This window comes from Periophthalmus magnuspinnatus, chromosome 16, assembly GCF_009829125.3.
Source record: "Periophthalmus magnuspinnatus isolate fPerMag1 chromosome 16, fPerMag1.2.pri, whole genome shotgun sequence".
Classification (NCBI taxonomy): domain Eukaryota; kingdom Metazoa; phylum Chordata; class Actinopteri; order Gobiiformes; family Gobiidae; genus Periophthalmus; species Periophthalmus magnuspinnatus.
Window position 1 is genome coordinate 8,701,660 of NC_047141.1, and position 14,852 is coordinate 8,716,511.

The 14,852-nt window shown below is 38.5% G+C and overlaps 1 protein-coding gene across 1 annotated transcript in view; it reads right to left on the minus strand.

Annotated features, from left to right (window-relative positions):
* Positions 1-5,286: 5,286 nt before the first annotated feature.
* crppa (CDP-L-ribitol pyrophosphorylase A) overlaps positions 5,287-14,852 on the minus strand; it is a 37,342-nt gene continuing 27,776 nt past the window's right edge. Inside the window, exon 10 of the mRNA XM_033981242.2 lies at positions 5,287-6,397. Coding sequence (XP_033837133.1) covers positions 6,293-6,397 — 105 coding nt within the window. The 3' untranslated portion in view covers positions 5,287-6,292. The remainder of the gene's footprint in view (positions 6,398-14,852) is intronic.

Here is a 14,852-nt window from a genome sequence, read left to right on the forward strand (position 1 = left end):
AGGTGCGCCGCGGGGCTGTTGGGGATCAATAAATGGCGTCCGAGCGTGGAGCTACTTGGAGGATTACAGAAGTACAAAGTGTTTGAGAGCGAGAGAAGTCATACGGGGTGGTTCTGAATTGAAGGGTTGTGTGGGGTGAGTGCTAACATTATGGACTTTAGCATGAATTTAACCAGAAAGGGTTCATTTTGCAGTCTTTGTTTCTCAACCAATCACCTCTCAAAACATGTTTTTTTAAAATAAGCACACTCTCTCGCCCCCTTTTGTCATGTTAATATTTTAGCTAGGCGCATCCCGCTAATCAAGCTAATTGACTTCAACATTGGCAGCGCCTTTTTAGCATAGTTCAAACATGGTGACATGCTTTGCGCCTTCTGCTGGTGTATATAGAAATATCATGTAATGTTTTTTGACTCTTTTACATAATTTGGCATTTTTTTTTTTTTTTTTTTTTTTAAAGTATGAGTTCAGTTAGTAAGTTCAGTTAAGTTAAATCGGACATATTATGTAAAATGTACTTTTATGAGCTTCTAATAATGGTGTTCCCTCATCATAATCTCAGAATTGTATGATTGATGATGGTTAAGTAATCCTGTACAGTATTGTCCTGAATATTGAGGCTTGAGTACTCAGAAAATGGCTGTTTTCACCTATCCCCTATCTACGCCCACTCCTCATGACATGTAGGGTTGAAAAAAAATGTAACAGCCATTTTGCAAAATTAAAAAACACATGAAATCCTGCAACTTGTTAGAGAAATGATACTATGTAGGTCTATGTTATAGTGTAGTATTGTGATCCTTATATGTATTTTTGTTAACTTTATTTACATCATAAACTTGCAGTATAGTGAGATTTGTTTTTAATAAATTTATATAATTTTAATGCCTTATTTTTAGTAACAAGTGCTATATCAGCTGGCGATATATCGTGCTAATATTTGGACTTTTTAGCTGATATTTTGGCTGTCGGCCTTACATCTTCAGCATAGGCTGATATTTTGTTTTGGTGGATTTGCTGCCTAGAATCTACACACAAAGCTTTATATTAACACTTTAATGCAAAGAGACAACTGCACTAAATGTGATATACAGCTCTCTTAAAGGCTTGTGGTAAAAAACGAGCTCTGGGTGAGTTTGTAGGAAAATTAAATGACATAATTTGAGGAAAATAATCAAAACCGGCCCAAAAATAAAAAACTCATATCAATCAATCTCTAGTCCATATACAGTGAAGGAGAAAAACTTGTGTCCGTCTTCTTCAGTTGCAATTGTAGTACCTTTTTTAAACCTGCCAAAAAATCCAAAAATGTTGTGAAAGTAGATTATAACTCAATGCTCAGATCACTAGCGACTTCTGTCCATTCTCCAGATAATGAGTCAGAGTGGTAAAGTTGTAGCCATTGGAAAAGCCGTCTCCAGGCCAGAGGACAAGAGGCTAATGCTCTGGCACCACATGAAGAGCCAAGGAGCTGGGGACTCACAAACCGCTGATGGATTGGGACTATTACTGAATTATTGAATTACTGAATGAAAGTGAAAACTGCAGACAGGGGTGGCACTGGCTCCGTGGATATAGTGCTTGAGTTACACTTTATAATAACTACACCTTATTTTGCCCTATGAAAGCATGAAGAAAGACATCATTCATAACGCCCAAATACTTTCATAACAGCTTAATAACAACGATTCAAGCTGAGTAACTAACTAAGTCTTTCTTAATAAACATTTTTTTTGTTATGAATCAATTTTTTAAGGCTGTTTTTGTGTCCTTAGGCATGGCACTTCACCCATCTTTGGTATGAATGTGTCAAAATTTTACAATGACAAAAATTAAACTTGTTGTAAAAATAAAATAATATTATTACATATTGGCTGCTCTGGATTTTGGAAGAGAAAAACAGTGATTGAACATTGAAATATGAACGGCTTAACTAATGTGGGAGTCCTATGCATTTCCAAAAATATAAGGTTACCCAGTTTTTCTCCATAAAAATACATAATATTGTTTTGTTTGCAGAGGACAACGACCACACACGACCAAACCTCCTTGAAAATGCCTTCTCTCGTCAGATCCCAGAAGCTTTGGCCTGGTTTGTACTTGGATGGAAGACTGTTGGGAATATTCATTTACCGGGCCCATATCCCAGGTGTGTGAGAGTAAAAAAGTCCCCTCGTCCCGGTTTAAAATCCTGTGAACAAGTTTCCGTATTTCAGTTGCCTCTTTAAAACTGTCGGGTATAAAAACAAACTAAACCTAGGTCTGGAAAAAGACCAGATAAACCTCATTGGACTATTTTTTTTGGTTAGTTTGCATGTAATTGTGCTCCATTAACTCCAAGTGGGGTATTTATGATTCGCCTATTTAATTTAATAATATAATCTAATATTATAACATTGTTTAAAGATTTAATATTACATTTTGGAATAAGTTACATATGCCAATTTATGTAAGAAAGTGAACATGGCTACGTCGTAAGAAATGATTGTGCTTGTGTCTACTATATAGTTTTAATCTATGACACCTGTGGATCATTATGTTATAATTTGAACGTTGTAAATCATAATATTCATCTAAAACGACTTCCACTTTAGTAATCTGTGATGACCAACGGGAGCTGACGTCTGACATCACAACAGAGAGCCATGAAATTGTCGGCCCCTCTTATTAGTTTCAAAAATAACGACGTGACGCTACTGAATCTTACAGATATCACTGATTAAGTAAATTAAATTGGAGAGCAAAGCAAGTACAGTGCAGTGGACGTATCCCAGCAGCGGTGAAAACGGTTTGATCGGCAATATGGTGTCTTGAAAATAAGTGATTAAAGATTGTTCAAAAATGCACGAATCTCTCCAAATACAGAAAGAAAGTAGAGAAATAACTATATCATGGTTAAAAGCTTTGAAAAGTCCATTTTGTGCATATTGTCTCTCAGGACTTCAGTAGTAGCTGAGGTTCGTGTGACGCCATGTAGACAGGCCGGTCCCAGATGAGAGGAGGGCTATGGGGAGCGGTGGGAGCCTTCTTAAGTCTGGACCAGACCCTGTCCATGGGAAAGACCAGCCTGGGACCAGCCTGGGACCAGTCTGAGATCACTCGGACAAATACATTTTTCTCTAATACATTTGATCTTATCACGAGAGATGACATATTTCTGTCCCAGTTGGGTATGCTGTAATCCCCCCTCATCAACATCACTACAGAATCCCTTTTTTGTTTTCACCTTCACAAAAAGTTGGGCCTGCTTTATACACGTAAATAAAAACATATGTGTATACAATTTAGCTCTTAGTTATCTCTTTACTGAGTCAGAGTTACCAGACTACAGTATAAAATCTCATACATTCAGAATATTCATTATTATCTGAGTACTTTTTATGAGTTAAAAGTCCTGTATTACACAAAATTGACTCTTGTGAGCTTTAGAAAGTTGTTATCTCCTCAAAAACAGATCTGAGTTGTGTTTTGTTTCATTCACACAGGTTTGAGTAATCCTTTATTATTAGTCTGTCTACATCTCTAAAGCTCAAAATGCTCTGTTCCACCTTGTGATGTCATGAAGTGAAGTTTTCACATTAACAGCTACATTTGACCTTTTGTTTATTGTAGATTGGATATTCCATGGTTGACATTATCCACATGATTCTAGTGAAGGTGTATGGAGTTTAAAAACACAGTGGGGCACTTCCTGTATCACCACATGACATCACAAGGTGGAACAGAGTGTTTTCCGTCTGAAAGAAGAACTCAGCCTAAACATGCAGGGTCTATGTGTCAAACATGTGTGAATGAAACAAAAAACAACCCCAGGTATGGTTTTGATCAGGAAACAACATTATAACGTAGATCAGAAAACAGCATAATACTGGCCCTTTACGCTTGATTTAATTTGGTTTAGAATATAAATCTAATATCTAATTTACAATCTAGATTGTTTTTAAAAATTAGTTCATGCAAAATGATGTTGTTATTGTCTGCTGAATTATTAAATTACATTTTCTGTTTCCACTGAAAAATATGAAACCAGACAGATTAATTTTTGGCTGTATAAATCTAAGAAAACAACAACATATTCTGAATAGAATTTGTACACAGCCTGTTTATTGACAAAAACAAAAATGGTCCAAAAGTGAATAAATGAATAATATAACAATAAATCTATTAAAAACAAAAAAACAACTAAGCTACATCTTCAGCAGATAATTAAAATAAATACAAAATAAATTAAACCATCAAAGTAACACAATTGTTAACTCTTATTATATTTGATCCCTCACACTGTGTGTCTGCACACAGTGTCACACAGTGTGAGTGAATGAGACCACATTCTTTCTCTCAGGCCAGTCTCTGTGGATGCTGTTGTCTTTGGCTTGGCCCTCACGAGCTTCCGTAGCTTTGGTCACTGTCACCTTTGACCTGATCTGTTTGTTTGGTCTCCAGGAAAAGACATTCAAGTCTCAGATTCCTTCATCCAAAAATATATATATGCTTTGGTTTAACAGTTTTCATATGCCTGAGTATTTTTTATTTTTAAATCTTGTATTATAAAAAATATTTCATTCCCAAGCTGAATGAACAAAACTAAAGTAAAATGTACCCAAATAATTACACATACTTATCTAGATCTAATCACTTGATTTCTGATAATGTAGTGTTTTTAATGGGAGTTTGGGGACACAGTGTGCTCTAATTATAAAGTAATGTAACGATGTTGTGGAACGTAACTGTAATGAGCAATGTATATGTAATAAAAGTTTTAATTTTTCTTTTATTTAAATGTTTTTATATTTTCCTCAAGGAAACATGTTACTGAAATGGAAAGAACTATTTAAACATAATAAACAATCGTTAATATTTGGAAAGTTTTATCTTTCAAAATGAACCTGTTGATTGTAGGATTTGTGTGTAACTGTGTAACAATGCCCCCCAGTGGACGAATAGTGTAAACAAATGATATGTGCTGAAGTTTCACTAATGTCCACCGGGTGGCAGCAAACTTACATAAATATCATACTGCAAAACTAAGCAAAACTGAAAAAAAATATTATACAGAATTTGGAAAGGCAACTGAGAAAGGGACAAGGCAACTGAAATGTTATTTTGAAGAAAAACTGTAGGCTAATGGTAAAAAGTGGTACATCATACATTAAGTTTATTTATTGCAAATTATTAGTTTGACACTTTGTCTTCAAGGACAATGGCAATAAAAGTGACTCTGATTAGAAAATGTAAAGTAAAATAAGAGCACATTTTCATTAAGAAAAAAGTCACCAAAAGGACTATAAGAAAATACCAGAGTTTATTTAGACACAAGATAAATATAGTCATGTTACATAATTCAATCTCCCATTTATATATTGTATATAGTAAGTTGTTGTGTTATTTCATACATACGATACATAGATTGTTTTGGGGTTTTTTGTAAAAGCAATTATTCTTTCCAGTATGACCCAGAGGAAAATTGGGGAGTATTAAAGCATATAATAAATGCTAATTAGCTGCACAACTTTTAATAACATGAGATTACATGACAAATGCCACAGTGGTGTAATAAACAGAAATACATCAGACTGTGCATAAACACTCTACAGAGCTTCAGGTTCCTGGATTACATGGAGCTGATACATCTGCATGAGCTGCAGGCATTGGACATAATGGATTTAGGACAGCTGTTCCCAAAGTAGAAGGCGGGACCCCCGGGGGGTCGAGAGGCAAGAGCTGGGAGCAAGATGATGCATAGTTATTTTGGGAGTCTTCTGCCTCAAAAGTTTGGGAACGTCTGTTATAGGACTGCAGGAGCAGTCCTAGCAGAGGACTGTGGATCCTCAGATCTGGGGTTCTCTCCTGGTCCAGGGTTACCTGAACAGCCAGAACTGCACTTTGGCAAAACTTTACAAAGAGGGTCTGGAACCGTATTCTGTCTCCCTGATTTCAGAGGGCGTGATTGACAGGTGGGTTAACCAATCAGAGAGACGCATGCTCTGTTGGTGTCAAAACAAACACGCCGGCTTATGAATAAAAAAGGGATAATGTTGTTGATCATATTGTTTGGAACATGCCAAGTTAAGATGGAGGTCTGTCACCCCCCGTCTGATTCCAGACTCTTTCTGGATTCAAACAGAATGTAGAAGGGACAGGCTGATCAGACAAGGCCCAGGGGCTATAATTTGGGCTGGGGTTCTCTTCTTGTGCAGGAGGCTGTAGTTTGGGCTGGGGTCCTCTCCTAGTCCAGTGTCTGTGGTTTATTGGGGCTGTGGTCCTCTCCTGGGTAGAGGATTTCAATGGTTCCTCAGGCCTGCAGGAGCTGTCCCACCAAGGCGGGGGTCCGGTCTTGGATCAGAGCTGATGTGATTTCAGTGAGCCCTGACACTGACCTCTCCCAGCTCTCTGGATCCTAAGAGACAGACGAAAACAGTGTTATAGACTCAACAATCACATGAGTCATCTCAGTAACAGGCCCTTTTCACGACACTGCCTCACACTAGTTCCAGTTGACTTATGTCATTTTATATGTATTTTTTTATGATTTTCTGTTCTGAAGACTTAATTGGACAGGATAGTTACAGCGTGAAATGAGGTGAGAGGGTACAGACATTTGGCAAATGGTTGGGCCAGAAAGCAAAGGCACAATGCTGCAGTGGTATCTACCACATGTGCAATGTCCTAAACATGAAACATGATCATCCATGGAGAGGCCCTCCCACAGGTGAAATAAATCAGGTTTGTGAAGGTGCAATAAAAATATCCCAAAATAAAAACAAACATGCTTTTATTTTGGTCTATTGTTGGTCTAAAAAGTTACACAGTGTGGCTTTAACAGTATACTCTATGGTCTCTTCTTGCATATCTCCAGTTGCAATATTACCTACTAAAAAAATAAATCTCCCATCTTTAGTAATGTTTCTACTTGTGCGTTAACAGCAGCTGCACAGCCCTTATAACGCCTGTGCCCTGACTCCTGCCTCAGTCTGCAGTGGTAGACACACTCCTGGTTTCCATCTCTCAGCGGCTGGGCTCTTCTGGACGCTTTGCTTTGTGTTACCCGTCTGCTCTGCTTCATATAGACTCGTGTTGTATTCTGGATTCCTTCATAAAACCGTGTTGATTCATAGCTATGCGCTGATGAACTGAGTCATTATAAAGTCCTTAAAAAACAAATATCAAACTTGAATAAAAAGAAAGTTGTATTAAAGGGGCACTATGTAACATTTTTGATGTAAGGTCCCTCACTTACTTATTTTCATGGAAAATATTATTGCTTTCCTTAGAATGTTCCAGGAAATGGCATTCATTTTATCTATTTCCATAGAGACAAGTAGATAACACCACCAGACTAAGTTACAGGTCAACGTGAGGGAGTAGTAAACCACACCCTCACTAATCAGGTGATCGGTGGCACTGGGTTGGAGCCACGCCCTTATTGCGCCGATTTGGACTCTGCCAAGTGCTGCTTGGGGAGGGGAGGTTTAGCTAGGAAAATGTTTTATTTTTATTTTTTTTTAATTAAATAATCATACATGAAATTATATTAAAAAGAACTGCTAAGGCTAAAATAACACTGTGCAATATTAATATCCGAACACATAATTGTAAATAGTGTAATAGTATTATTTTTTTTTCCTACAGCTAAATTGACCTGTGTCTGGGGCTTAGTGGTTTAGGCCATACTATATAATGTTTTTTTTGTTGCACTGAGGACATGCTGTCTATCAGATCTATGATTGTGTGCTCTATTAAACGGTAAAGAGCTCAAAAAACTTCCTTTTGTTTTTTGGATCCCTCAGATGCTATGGCTTTCCTGGGCTAGTAAGAGGCCAGATAACATCTATAATCTTACAATCACATCTGTGGAAAGGTGAGAGAACACTAACAGAAAAACTTTTTATGGCTAGTCCTCTCATCTCACAGCCAGAAGGTATCAGGGTTGACTCTGCCTGTGCATTTCTGTGTGGAGTTTGCATGTTCTCCCTGTGCCTGGGTGGGTTTTCTCTGGGCACTCTGGTTTCCCTCATCAACCCAAAACATGTACAATAGGTCGAATCCTCCAGCTAAGGTCCTGACCAAGACTAGCTCAAGATCTGGAGATGGGTTCCACTGCTCTCAATGAGGTGGCATTCAAGGATGGGTCAAATGCAGAGGACACATTTCCCTACAATAAAGTGTGCCTTAAAGCAATAACATCTCCCTGGAGACAAACAGGCCGTATTCCCCCCCATCAGTTACATAGTGCATCTTTAACTAAACGTTTAAAATAGTATAAAGCAAAAATGTCCAACGGTTATTTAAAAAGCCAGTATAATACATCTCCTCTCCCTGGTATGTAGCGTGACTAGTACCCTCCCCTGATTAGATACTTGCTACATCTGCTCGCAGTCAACAAAATGCAACCAAAATATTTCGCCGTTAGCACCGTGCCTCATCAATGATCGGTCCAGGAGTGAGGCAGCCGCGCCTGATTACAACTATTCACTGTTTACCCCATCACCAATCACGCAGCATTCCTCGCACTGGTATCTAAAGGCAGGGGTTCAATTCTCAGGCCAAAGAACACAAAGAAAGCATGTGTTTGGCACAGAATGATCGATGCGACGAGTATGATGCCACCCACGAGCGGTACCGTGCATCCTGGGAAAGTTACGCAGAGTCCTGTATGTCTCTGGGCATATTGGATACAGATATAGGCGTCAAACCACAACTAATGGTTGAGTTACTCGGCTCTGTTTTCTCGTAGGCAGATGCAAAAAGACCAAAGAGAGCCATGATCAGTGAGTAAGATCAAAGTTCTGGGTTCTACTTTAGATATGGCGCTGTGAAATATGAACGAGACTTTATTAAAACAGGTTGTTGATTCAAGAAGCTCCATGCTGTAAAACAGACACACTGCAATAGTTTTAAGTAACTATATGAAGAGCAAGGGAAAAGAGCGACAAGGATTACATATCTAGAATCTTGTTTTATAATGAGCGTTCACTGGTCTAAACAAGGACAATACCAGGACAAAACCAGGACTAAGCAGGGACAATAATGGAGGTGGCACTTCACCTGCATAATTCCATGGAAATAAGATACATTTTATGCCATACTGAAAGATTAAAGTCAAATGGACAATATTTCCATTGAAACAAGGAGGAGGCCCTCCTTGGCACTAAGTCAAGGAGTCAGTAAAAACATGTGCTTTGTAGCCAAGCAGACTTTAGAGGAAGAAATCTAGTATTTTTGGTGTTTTTGGGTGTTAATTCGCAATGATATTTATTGTTTATGTACAGGAATTCGTACTGACAGCATTTATTTTATTTAATTATTATATTATTATTATTAATTATTATTTTACAGTTTTTAATGACAAAAATTTGATCAAATTGAAAATCTTGATTGACCAATATCACAAAAAAAAGTCATGTGTTTTTTTGTCATATCACCCAGACCTAAAGTATATAACCTTTTTTTTTTTTTACAGTGTACCTAGGCCAAATAAAATGGGCTTTTCCATGAGCACCACAGCCACACAAATATTCCGCCTTTGAAGATGAACATTTGAGCCCAAAAATGGAGCTTTAAAGCGGGGACAATTAGCACGCCGTCTGCCCCTGGGGACGGCTGCTGCACGGGACTTGGGTTTCCTTCATCTAGTGCCAATAAGTGCGTGTGTAATAGAAAAAGTCATTATGGCGGGCTGGCATGTGCAGTGGAAAGACTGGAGAGAGGGCTGTGGGTCACACGAGAAGTGCCTAAGCAGATTTACAATGTTATTACTGCTGGATTCTTTTATATGAGCAAAAATCCCAATGGTGTTATGAAGTCATATTGACAGAGTCCACGAGGGGGCAGTAGAATTACTTTCAAGGATTGTGTCCATGCTCTTCTTGGTTGGGTCCTTGTTAGGGCCTGAATGTGCGAAGAGGGCGAGTCAGTGAAAAATCAAGCAATAAACAATAATGTATAGACAAGTAAGTGGTATCCAATAATAGAGTTCAGTGAGCTCAAATTTTGAGTGAAGATCCCACCAAAAAATTAAAGACGACTCAAAGCGCCACCTCAAAAATGTATTTACACTGCACCAATGGGAGCCCAGCTCAGAAAAATGTCATCATAGACAAGTGAAACTTAGCATCAAAAATAGGTCGCGTCAGGACATGTCAAAAATGATATGATGGCCTCGTCCTAAACCCTAAAGGAAGTCGGCCATATTGGATCAAACCAGGGATTGACAAAATCACTCATCATGATCTTTTGACATCTCCTCCAACAGTTTTCATCAAAAACACTTCAATCTTAGCCAAAAGACACACAACCCAGGTGCAATAAAAAGTTATCAATTACATTTTAAATAAAATGCTGCGTGTGGTCATGGTGATTTTTCAACAAAATGTCAATTTTTGAAAAAAAAAAACAAAACATTGTCAGACCTGTAAACTTCTTTAAAAATTACTCTCCAGCGCCCTCTGCAAAGTTAAAATGGGGCCGAAAAATTGAATTTGTCATAGAAAATAAAATTTGGTACAGATAGCCTGGAAGACCACGCCCTGTCTACATCCACATTTGCATGGCTACACCTCAAAAAAGTCAATGAGAAGTGACAAAAAAGTTTGTTATAATCTGATAAAATTTGGGACACTCATTCTTCATTTGACCCTGAGCAAGAAATTCTATGGGGACCACACCCTATCTATTTTTATCCAACCAACTCCAAACTGAGAAAGCAACATCAGGACATATCTGGGGTCAGACGTTGTTAAAATAATTTACATAAATCTCAGGGTGTGGTCATAATGAGGTCTTAGTGAAGCAGCCATTTTGGAAGCATAAAAATTCCTGTAACTTTTGCAAACATCGTTCAGTTCAAACAAAACCCGATGTAGTGTCTGTGTATTTTGATAAGCTGGACAAAATGATGTAGGGATTAAAATTCTATCTTTAAAAATGGCTCTCCAGCGCCCCCTGCAAAGATACAATAGGACGTAAACATTTATCTCCAACATGACACTGAAAATATTGAATCACATGTCAAGCTATGGTTGATATGAAGCTCTCCCACTGTGGCACGCCCTTCTGCGGTCGCAAGTGTTGCGAGGGCCCTTTATCACCGCTTGCAGCTTTAATTTTGTCTTATTCCAGTGCAATTATTTTAAAAATACCTGTATGTAGCCTGCACTCTTGCAGTTAAAAAATAACTAGAATTACAGCTGAACCTGGGCTGCCAGTGCTTTAACCTGCAGATAGAGGAGACATACATGCCCCATATGGAACCTCCAGAATTCACTCACTGAGCTGCAGAGGTTGCACTAGAACTGATTAATGATGGCTACAGGTGCTGGGGTGTAGGTAGTGATGATTCATATCAGAGAGAGTCCTTTTAGGTTTAAACCAACTGGATTTCAGCATTGAAGTTGGCAACCCGGATGAGAGACTCATGTGACGCTCATTCTACTTTCTGATTGGATAGTCGTCTTGACATCAAATAAATGGGACATTATGTCCAATGGTTTTGTAATTAGTAAATGAATTAGTACATTAATAAATCTGCTCTCACTGCCATCTCAGTCCTTGTTATCTTGGCCTACGTCATCAGAGGTATAATACTCCCTACAACTAAAGCATAGACTGGACTGCACTAGACTGGAATGGACAACATCATCACAATGTCTTGAGAGTTCATGCCTTCTGGTGCTCTACTAATGTAATAAACTTCTTCTGTGTTAAAACTCAAATGTCACTCCTCTTCAGCTCTCGGGCTACTACAACTAATGTGCTTCTATCTGCTTTCATTGCTTCGTGTTGTGTCCAGTTACAGGTCTATAGCTGTCCACTTTTGTTTTTATGACTTTCGCAATGCGTTGTGGTCGATATTGATGAGTCTAGTGATCATTGCTGAACATTACTTTTAAAGGTGCATTGTGGGAAATTTTGAGTGTACTACTTTGTCACTCACTGGACATTTGGAACCCACAAAAATGGCATGATCCCTAAATAGTGCCCTGAGTAGAGTTATGTAGGTAGTAGGGTGGACATTCAGACACAGCCTTAGCCAATTAAAAAGCCACAGAATAACCTAAACGGCTTGAACCATCCAGAATAATTGATTGACCTCTTGTCATCTCGGTGACACATCAGAGCAGCAGCTATGGTCTGGGGCAGATAGAGTTCCAGAGTTTGCGACTGCTGCCATGTTAGTCCTGATGTCCTCCCTTTAAGGTCCAATCACAGACAGGCTCCAGTTTCTTCGGGGTCAGAGCTTTGATTAGAGCCACCACTCCTTCTCACTAGAGACGCTTTGAAAATTAGTGACGCTTTAATGAAGGGCCTGTGTGAGGAATACCACTTGAACTTAATACTCATGGGGGTGACAGGCAGCAACACACAGAATCTGCTAAGATAAATACCACAGGAAATCCTGAAGGAAAATGCGCTAGCTAAAATACTACAAACACAATGTTGGTTGGTACGAGAGTTATAGTGGGACATTGGAATTGATGTTGTTTACCCAGCAGCTGAAAGGTAGCCAGTTCAAACCAAACCAATCCGTAAACTGCGTGTATTTTTGAAAAAGATGTGTCACATGCATTGATGGCTAGAATAATATCCAAACCACTATGACAGAGACCATTAGAGCCAAATAGAAACAATTCTTAACCCTATTTCTTTATACAGATAAATTAATAGCATGTGCAAATCATGTATTTTTTTGCATGCCTGACCAAACAATATTTTTCACTCAAACAAACCTGTAGACACTGAACTGTTACTACATAGACCAACTGGTTGGGTCATATTAAAGAACAAATTATGCAAAAATTTACTTTTCTGAGCTTTTAACCAACTTATTACTTACATTGTTCCCTCATCAAAAACATACCCGGAGCTGCATTTAGCTCCATTCACACTGGTTTCAATATTCCTCTGTTGTCTCTGAGCCTCAGGAAATGTGGCTAGAATTTTCACAGGATTGTTGCGTCACAGGTAGAAACCCTGCTAGGTAACATTTATGATGTTACTTCTACTTATGTCTTATCAGCTGCCCATGTCCAACCAGCAAGTAAACTTATAATACTTTTGACTAGCGACTTCAGGTAGAAATTAGAAACTTGGCTAACTTAACACAAACATAGTTCCTTGTTTGGTGTAAGTTAATGTTGAATTCTACATGACAATAAAAGAAACAAAGTAAAACAATTGTGTCTTTTTGACTTACTTGTGGCACATAAAACCAACTCTAGCTAGCAACTTATTTGTCAAAAGTAAATTATAGGGTAAAATCTTTGTGGGAAAAAATTTAATATGTAGCCAACAATTATGTCCCTTTATAGATTCATGAACAACAATAAATAGGCCAAGTGAGGGAACTAAAATCTAGTTGTGTTGACAGCTCCATCCATTCTCACAGCACATATTGGTGTAATATTGGATGTTTTTGAAGGTGCTGGCCCTGTGTCTTTCCTGTGTTTAAGGAGTTCTATTCCCTTTCTGCGTCATGTCATCTCAAAATGACCAGTGTATTTTGGAAAATTCATAACTTTTATAATCTCTAATTGGTTCTCAAAAGCAATATTATGTTCATTTTATGAGCAACTGCACACGTGTTGTATGACTACTCACCAGGGTTAGTACAGTCAGTGACTTTCCATAAGCTAGCAAACATGTTTTTTTAACATTACTGCATTAACAACATCTGTGTTCTGGGAAATTTCTGGAAATTCTCTGGAATGCTTTGAAAGAGCTTTAACTAAATATTTCACTATCAGGTAAAGATTAGGGTTATGATTAAGGCTAGGTTTAGGAGCAGATGATTTGGTTAAGGTTAGCGCTTTTGGGGCAGACTGTAGTACAGGGAATCAAGGGGCTCAGAATTTAAAAGAAACACAGGTAGAAGGTCGTGAGTAGCTGACAGCATAGATTTAGATCACCAGAAGTGCACTGAGTGTGATGTTATGGCACTCGGATGCAGCCAAATGAAGCCCATCAAAGTTAGCATTTATAGTGTCTAATCTGCACCCTTAGCAACAAAAACCCATTGTGATATCTGTCAATCAGACCTGTTGCGAATGCTAGTGAAAGCCAACATTGAAGAAAGAAGCCACCTCATTGGTCTGTTATTGTTCATATTTTGATTTACAGACAAAATAGCAAAATAAAAACACCAGGATCATTTAGAGCTAAGAATGAGAAGCAGCAGTTACAGAGAGAGAGGGGCGACAATATTTCAATAGAAGTCAATTAGAATCAGATGAGACCACTTCACGTCTATGCTCACTTCCAATTTGAAACGCAGACGATAGCGGGCTAGCCATGTCCATCTATACAGTTTACGGCTGACAGTGACATTGAGTTGGCAGAAAGAAGGAACAGGAGGATTCAAAGACTTCCTTGTGACATTTTTTTTGGTTTGATAAGAATTCTTAAGAAAATAAGACAATTAATGTTCTCTCAGACAAAACATTTTGGGAGGGGGCGGAGTTTCCACAAGAGCCCTTCAGCTGTGGGTTGCAGGCTCCCTGACAGACGCATCTCACAACACTGCTCTGAACAATGGTGTCTCAGTGGACAAGGCATGAAGGCAGAACCTCTCAGCAGGATTTATATAGTGTGAATGCCGTATCTCCATTCTCCAGTAATGTGTCTGAACGCTTCATTTGCTTATCAAGCTTAGGTGCACAGAGCCTGACAGGTAAAGATGTGATGAAAAGAGAGAATAGTAGTTTTGCTAGGACAAATGCCTTCTCTTTGCTCCTGGGTACTGCAGTGGTGAATAGGAGGTGATGAAGTAGCTGAGGAGGCTGTTGGATCTGCTGCTGTTGAGGAAACCTGCTGTGGTGCAGATTACTTTTTGTCAATATAAATATTAATGTGTTTTT